Below are 8,287 nucleotides of genomic sequence, written 5' to 3'. Positions count from 1 at the left end.
CAACCTAAATGTCCATCAACAGATGAATGGATAAAGAAGATGTGGTACATACATACAATGGAATATTACTCAGCTGTAAAAAGCAATGAAACTGGGACATTTCTAGAGACATGGATGGACCTAGAGACTGTCATACAGAGTGAAGTGAGTCAGAAAGAGAAAAACAAATATTTTATATTAACACATATATGTGGACTATAGAAAAATGGTACAAATCAACCGGTCTGCAAGGCAGAAATAGAGACACAGATGTAGAGAACAAATATATGGACACCAAGTGGGGAAAGTGGGGAGGGTTGGGGGGGGACTGAATTGGGAGATTGGGATACCAAATTGTACACTCTAAATATATGCAGTTTATTGTGGAAAAAAAAAAAGTTAAAAAAAAAAAGATGGAGTAACAACTGGAAGGTAAAACAACTGCAATAGCCTAAGTGAGGAGGTGGGAAGAAAAAAAAAGAAAGAAAAAAAAAAGGAAAAAAAGCCAGAAAAGGCCTTTGCTGTGGGGGCAGGGCTTAGACAAGGGTGGGGGTGGGCGGTGGGGGCAGGTTAGGCAATGGGCAGGGCCTATGCTTAGAAAAGACCCTGGGGGTGGTGGGGAATGGGGCTTAGGCCCAGTGAGGCAGAGGGGCCCAGGAATGCCTCTGGTCCTGGGAGCAAAGGACCAGGTCAAGGTACCCAGAAGGCTCCCTGGGCCTGAGTTGGTGGGAGAAATGCTAGGCACCTCCCCTAGTCCTCCGTCGTGGAGGGTCCCTCCCCCTTGGGTTCTCTTCTTCCTCACCCCCTCTTTCCTATTCCCCTAGGACCCTCACAGCTGCAGGGGGCACTCGAAGGCAGGAGACCAGACTCTGATGCCCAACAGGCTTCCCAGGGCCAACTGGGCTAGGGTAATGCCTGCGGCACTTCCCCAGATCTCCCAGTCTCGTAGGGTCCCTGTCTGCCTCTCTTCCTCTTCCCCTGCCATGCTCCAATGGCCCCGGAACTAATGCATCTGGGAGGGGACCCTGGAGAGTTGGAGACCTGGCCCAGGAGCCCAGCAGGCTTCCCAAGCCAGTGGGCAGTGGAAATGCCTTCCGCTCCTCCCCTGATCCTCTGATCCCAGAGGGTCCCTCCCCACGGCCGCCTCTCTTCTTTTCCCCCCACCGCTTCCCTCCTGTACTTCTAGGACCAACAGCTGGGAGGAGCCTTGGAAGGCGAAGGACCCGCCTAGAAGAAAAACCCAGTGGCACCTCACCTATTCTTCTGACCTGGAGAGATCCCTTCCCACCCCCACTGTCTGCCTCTCTCCCTCCTGTCCTCGTTCCCCCCACGCCCCCAGGACCCTCAAGCTGGAAGGGGCCCGGAGAGTGAAGGACCAGGTCTGGGAGCCCAGTCGGCCTCCCTGGCCATGAGGGCAGGCGAAACGCCCTCTCGCCTCCCCATCCCCCAATCTCAAAGCCCCCAACCCCACCTGTCTGCCTCTCCACCTCCTCGCCCCTCGTCCCTCCTTCCCACACCCCCAGGACCCAGGCAGTCCAGAGGGGGCCTTGGAGGGTGGAGGGGCGAGGAGAGACCAGCAGGCTCCCAAGCACAGGAGCTCATCAGGCCTCCTGACCTCCTGGGCTGGAGAAACCCACTTGCGGTTTCGGATCTCCCCAGCCCCCAAGGGTCTCTCCAGGCGGGAACGTCCCCCCTCACTCAGCCACCCCCCAGGGGTGCCGGTCCCATCCACTTCCCCTTCCCCGCCCCCCGACTTCCCCCAGGTCCTACCCAGTTGCTCCGGGGTTCCTGCGGTCTGCTTGGGCCTCAGGTTCCCCGCCGGCCTCCGTCAGTCTATCTATTTGTGGGGACGCGCAATCTCCGTGTCTTCCCACGCCGCCATCTTGACACCTCTACTTGTGAATTTTGAACTGTAAACTAAGTCGAAAGAATTGCAAGAAAGTTTTGATTTTTCTGTGGCGCTTCAATGCTGTTTAAAATTGGTGTCGCCATGCGTTCCCATGTTTACTGCAGCATCATTCACAATAGCCACATATGGAAACAACCTGCAGGCCCATCACTGGATGATGGATACAGAAGATGTGGTGTATATATATAAATGAAATGTTCTTCAACCACGAGAAAGAAGGACATCCTGCCATTTGCAACAACATGGATGGACCTTAAGAGCATTATGCTCAGTGAGACAAGTCAGACAGAGAAACACAAATACCGTGTGATATCACTTACATGCAGAATCTAAAAATTCCAAACTCATAAAATGGTGGTTACCAGGGGTTGGGGAATGGGGAGCGGGGCACGGGTGGGGGGGAATAGGTGAGATATTATTAAGGGTACAAACTTGCATGAAACAGTAACTAAGTCCTAGAGATCTAATGTCTGTATAGTAAATACAGACAGCAATATTTTATTATAGTCATCAAACTTTCTAAGAGATTAGATCTTAATTATTGCAACCACTAAAAGGAAATAATCATCATGTGACAATAAAGGTACTAATTATCACTACAATGGCAATTATATGACAAAATATAAAAGTATCAAATTAGCATGTTGTACACCTTAAATTGGCACAATGTGATATGTTGAATATATTTCGATTTGAAAAATAAAATTAGGATTCAAAGATTCAAACATTTACAAAGCAGAGAGTATGATAAATTAGTTCCCATTTACCTATCATCCAATTTCAACAATGAACAATTTATAGCATCACTACTATCACAACTCCTCCCACCGAGATTTTAACTTTTTTAATATAATGTATTTTATAATGATAATGTATTTTAATATAATTTTTAAAGTTGCAAGAGTAATACAGGAACTCTATATACCCTTTACACTCACCAGTTGTCTATATTTTGCTCCATTTATATATATATGTACATATACATGTACATAATATATACCTAAAATATTAATCTATATACAAATTATTCAAAACCATTATTACTAAATACTTTAGTGAGCAGTTCCTAAGAATAGATCATTCTCTTACATAGCCAGGTTTATCAAACTTTTAGTCTGTTATCTAATCCACATTTCATGTTCAGATCCTGTCAATTCTCTCCAAAATGTCTTTTATATTTTACCCTATGCATCCACACAGATAATGTTAAAGAAAATCCCTATGTCTTATCATTGCCTGGTAGTTTATTTCAATGACCCTATATGTCCTTTTTTTAATGTTAATGCCTCGACTTTGCTGGTGCCCTAAGCGTGCTCTTCCCATTTGGTAATCTAGTCCTGACTCAGAGCACCGCTTTACCATCCCATCTCAGCTGAGAGCCACTGGGCCAGATGCTCTGTAATTCTCTTCACCTGAAATAATCACGGTTCCAGAACCAAAACGACCCCCTGCTCCAGTAGCCTCAGCTGAGCCCAGCAAAGGACAGTCTGTAGGGAGCAGTGTCAGCTGACGAATGGATAGGGAGGAAGCCCTCTCCCCACCCGCAAAGCACAGTCAGAGAGAGAAAAGGAGTGAAAAAGCCACAACTGGTAGAGGATCAGTGAGAGTTTTAGCTCCTGGTTAATAATTCCCTTGGCTCCTCCTTATGCCCTCTGGCATTTCCTGTGCTTAGAAGTTAGCTTCATTTTTGAAAATATAATTTTTTAATTGCTAATATAAATAAACAACCCATTCCATTAACAAGGTCCCAGAAAGTAAGTGACCAAAACCTACAGGGAATAATCTCTACTTCCCTGAGGCCTGAAACTTCCAGGACCCTGGGAGAGGATAAGGACATGGCTGTGTTTCAAGGACCTCCCCAGATCTCTGAGACCCCAGAGGCACCCAGGATCACGAGAGCACGGAGCCAACCTTATAAACTCTATCAGGACCAGGATGCGTCCACAACTTCAGTCCTGAGTGCCACTCTCTGTTTGCCTGAGCTGTGTGCCTTGTCATCGGATCTGGATGTAAGGCCACTCCAGAAACAGCTCTGGGGAGAGAACCTGAAAGACACAGGCTAGAGTGAAAGTGAGTCTCAGAACCACCCCAGATGCCTGGTGGAGAGGATCTGGAGTTCCCACTGGAGGTGTGTCAGGCTGGAGAGCACCGTCTGCTAAGGTGGGTAATTGTCTATCAGAAATTCTACCGAGTTCCATCCACCAGAGCTGATTCAGAGAGCTGAGGTTGCCTGTTCTCCTCTCCTTCCTCTCCCCCCAAATCTGCACCACCCCATCCCCCCATCCCCTACTCTGTCAGCCTTTCAGCATTTCCTGAGATCCCACTGCATTCAGGGCTCCTGGGTAATCTCTTCCAGCTCCCCACCCACTACGTGTTCATAATCTAACTTGTGATGGGATGAAAGTGAATGTACATCAAGTGTCTACCCTGCTTCCAGAACTGTGCTAAGTACACTCACACATGTTGTCTTCCCGTTCTCACAGAAACTGAGGAAACTGAAGCTCAAAGCGCTTGAGTAACTCTGCCAGCTCTCCTGACTCTTTTCAGTGCACTTTTTGCCCAGTAAATGTTTACCGAGGAGATTAACTCCCACTTCCAGGCTCCTGCACACCCTCATCTCCCCCATCCAGCCCCGCCTTCCTCATTGTTCAAGGTCCAGCCCCTTCCCTCCTCTTTCTGAAGCCCTCGCAGGTCACCCCAACGGTTCCTACTGCAGAGTGGGCACCACCCAACGTCACTCCTGTGTCACGGGAGCAAGCTCGTCTCTCAACAAAATTTCAAGATCCTAAATGGCCAAAGACATGCTTTATGCTACTTTGAACAGTTGTTTAAATAGTGTTGAACAACCTGCAATTGTTCAAATACTTTTGGGTAACAGTAATTATTCAAATATTTGCTATTCAGTTGATACAAAACAGAACAGCCTCTGCTTTCACAAGTTACAGTGTGATAGGGGAACAAAACAACCCAGTGAGGGGGGAAGGAAAGACGTGGAAATATTGACAAAGCCCTGTTAAACAATTTTAAATATACCTGGGTGGGTCAAACTCCATGAGCAGATTACAACAGCACACAGAAAGAGAATTCAGTTGGGTGAGAGAAGGCCGGCTAGCAGGGCTGCGGGATGGCTTTGCAGGCTTTATGAAGGAAATTCTGGAGGTACTACACTAGCTGAGAACCTCAGACTAGGTCTGTAAGGCTGTTGGTCAAGGTCACCATAATGGAGAATTATTGAGAGACGTGCCTCTGAAGGAATCAAGTGTTCGTCTGGGAGTTGGGATGGGAGGAGGGAACGTCGTCTGGGAGTTGGGATGGGAGGAGGGACCAGGGGAAGATAATAAGAGAGGGGGAGCTGGGGAGGAGGACCAGAAACCTCATTTACTGGAAAGCAGGATAAAAAAGTTCAGCCTAAGATCAATGCTGAATATGATCAGAGGCGGGAGTGGGGTGGGGGGAGTCTAGGGAAGCAGGTTCTGATCCTATGAGAAAAAGAGGAAAATATTACTTTGTACTGTGGATTTAGACTCATGGACATTTGGATTTGGACAACACTAAACCCCTAAACCAAGAAAGTTAGAAAAGGAGGAGTGAATATGAAAAATACCTGGGGCACCTGGTGGAGACACTGGATATAGGGCAGGAAGCTGACTTTGAAGGTTAAACTTCAAGGCTGAATCATGCAATAGGATTCTGCCACCCCACCAGGACCCTGACTTTCAGCATTTCATGTTTTGACTCTCACAATCAATAGAAGGTTGTTCCGTGAAGGGCATGGAAGCGAGCGTTCCAGCGAACTCCCCTACAGTCACATAAGCACGAGACCAGCTCTGGGGAAAAAGAGGCAGCAGGGCAGAAGGCAGCATCCGGGAACCACTAGCTCTTCCAGGGCCCCAGTCTTCACACTTGCGTTGTGTACCTCTGAGGACAAGGGAAGACTTTTCGAAGAGCTCATAGACTTAAGGGAACCCATCTCCAGAACTTCAATGTTCATATCTACTCTTTCATAAAAACAATGTCCTTGAGAATGCATCTGTGATGGATGGTGCACTCCTTTCTCATCCTCCCTTTCACAGTTGCCCTTCTCCCCCTTTTGAAAAGAAATATCCTGAATCTTAGTAAAAGGCATTTCACCAGAACACAAAACTTCCAGGATACCACACAAAGAGATAATTTCATAAACAGGTGTGGAAAAGTAAATGACTTTCATCACTGCCTATAAAAAATATTTTTAACTCAGATGGAAATCAAAAATGGAGAGTGGATCTTTTCAAATTCATGGACAATGGAGCACTAAAAATAATTTTTGAGGATACATCACTATGTGATTCTTGGCACTAACTTAGAAGGAGTCGATGAATTAAATGTCATTATGATAAGAAAACTCCTTATATTCCCATCTATTCATTAATGTTAACAAGCTTTCACAGAAATTCCTATTTCATGCACAAAATATTTGCCAAGGATTACTGCCCTGTGTGGCTAAGGTACTTAAATACATCCCTGTGAGCTGGTCAGACTCTCCTACAATTGTCTCTTACAATCAGGTATAGAGGATCCTTTTCCTAGACACATTCAGGTGGATGCTTTGTGTGTGGTGTGGGGCTACATGAGCACAAAGGTCCATACCCAGGCAGCAAGTTCATGGAAGAAGCACTGAATCACTGTCAAACTGTCAGGACCAGGTGTGACCTCAGATACCTCCCATGCCAAACCTTGACTTTGCCACTGAGATAACCACCCAAGGTAAGAGCTAATAGGCAACAGAGCCAGAACTAGAAAGCAGGTCTCCATCCTTTCAGTCCAGGGCTCTTTCTCCATACCCTGTACCTGTCATAACAGGTGGGAACAAAGGTGAGGCTGCTTTGTGTTCTCCTGCAAAGTGACAACACATTTCCTCCTTGTCCTCTTTACAAACTGCTTGGCATGGGTGAAGAGGTTGGTGAGGTGTCCCTGGGACTGATTTTTGGGATGTAGCCCAAACTCTCAATGAAGAAGGATTTGAGGAGCAGAAGAGACAGGCAAGTGTGGGGAGGAAAGAAAGGACTCTGGGCATTTCCAGTCCTCCTGTGGATAAACATCTTGAAGGGCAGTCCAGGAAGCATTAAAACACCACTTCCAAGCTGATGGACTCCCAGGTGACATTTAACTCAATAGATTCTCAGCAGAAAAAAGGTTATGATATAGAGGAGGGGGTGCCCTGAAGACCTTAAATATAAGACAGAATGAATAGTGATACGTGCCACAACATGGGTGAGCCTTGAAAACAGTCAGGTCTGTCTGGCTTCACAGCCCATGTCTTAAACACCATGGCATGATACTTCCCATTACTTCTTGTAGAGGAAGCCTTATATGTAGTTGGTATTCTGCCTCATTGTACCTTGCACAGGTGGGCATGCTCAAGTGACACTGTCTGAGTGATGTTCGGCTGTCCCCTCTGCAGATGACACCTGGAGAACTAGCCCTTGCCACTGGCAACTACACCCCAGTTACCCGCTTCATCTTGCTGGGATTCTCCAGTTATCCAGACCTCCAGAAGATTCTTTTTGGAGGCTTCCTGCTCATCTACGCCGTGACCGTGGTGGGCAACCTGGGAATGATGGCACTCATCTTCACAGACCCCCATCTCCACAGCCCCATGTACTTCTTTCTCAGTGTCCTCTCTTTTCTTGATATTTGTTACTCTTCTGTGGTCACACCCAAGCTGTTAGTCAACTTTCTCGCCTCTGACAGGTCCATCTCTTTCAAGGGCTGTGTGGTCCAGATGACCTTCTTTGTGATGCATGCGACGGCTGAGAGCTTCCTGCTGGCCTCCATGGCCTATGACCGCTTCATGGCCATCTGCCGACCCCTCCATTATGCTTCTGTCATGACCAGAGGAACCTGTCTCCAACTGGTGGCCACTTCCTATGCATTTGGTGGAGCTAATTCCACATCCAGACTGGAAATGTCTTTGCCCTGCCTTTCTGTGGGCCCAACCAGGTACCACACTACTACTGTGACATCCAACCTCTTCTCCTCCTGGCTTGTGCCAACACAGCCACAGCAGAAGTGGTCCTCTATATCTTTTCTGCTCTGGTTCTCCTTCTCCCTGCTGCCCTCATTCTCACCTCCTACAGCTTGGTCCTGGTGACCATTGGGAGGATGCGCTCAGCAGCTGGGAAGGAGAAAGCCCTCTCCACATGTGCCTCCCACTTCCTGGCCATTGCCATCTTCTATAGCACGGTGATTTTCACCTATGTCCAACCTCATGGATCTACTAATGACGCGAGTGGCCAAGTAGTATCTGTCTTCTACACCATCATAACCCCCATGCTCAACCCCTTCATCTATAGCCTCCGCAACAAGGAGGTGAAGGATGCCCTGCAGAGGAATCTCAAGGTCAACATCTTTCCCCGCTGA

At 47.4% G+C, this 8,287-nt stretch overlaps 1 protein-coding gene across 1 annotated transcript; it reads left to right on the top strand.

The window, feature by feature from the left end:
* Window positions 1-7,328: 7,328 nt before the first annotated feature.
* On the top strand, window positions 7,329-8,287 carry LOC130848691 (olfactory receptor 1052-like). The gene is given in 2 exon segments (XM_057727105.1): window positions 7,329-7,815; window positions 7,818-8,287. Coding segments are annotated over 2 exon segments (957 nt in total).

This window comes from Hippopotamus amphibius, chromosome 3, assembly GCF_030028045.1.
Source record: "Hippopotamus amphibius kiboko isolate mHipAmp2 chromosome 3, mHipAmp2.hap2, whole genome shotgun sequence".
Classification (NCBI taxonomy): domain Eukaryota; kingdom Metazoa; phylum Chordata; class Mammalia; order Artiodactyla; family Hippopotamidae; genus Hippopotamus; species Hippopotamus amphibius.
Note: the sequence above shows the minus strand (reverse complement) of the source record. Positions and strands in the feature narration are given on the sequence as shown.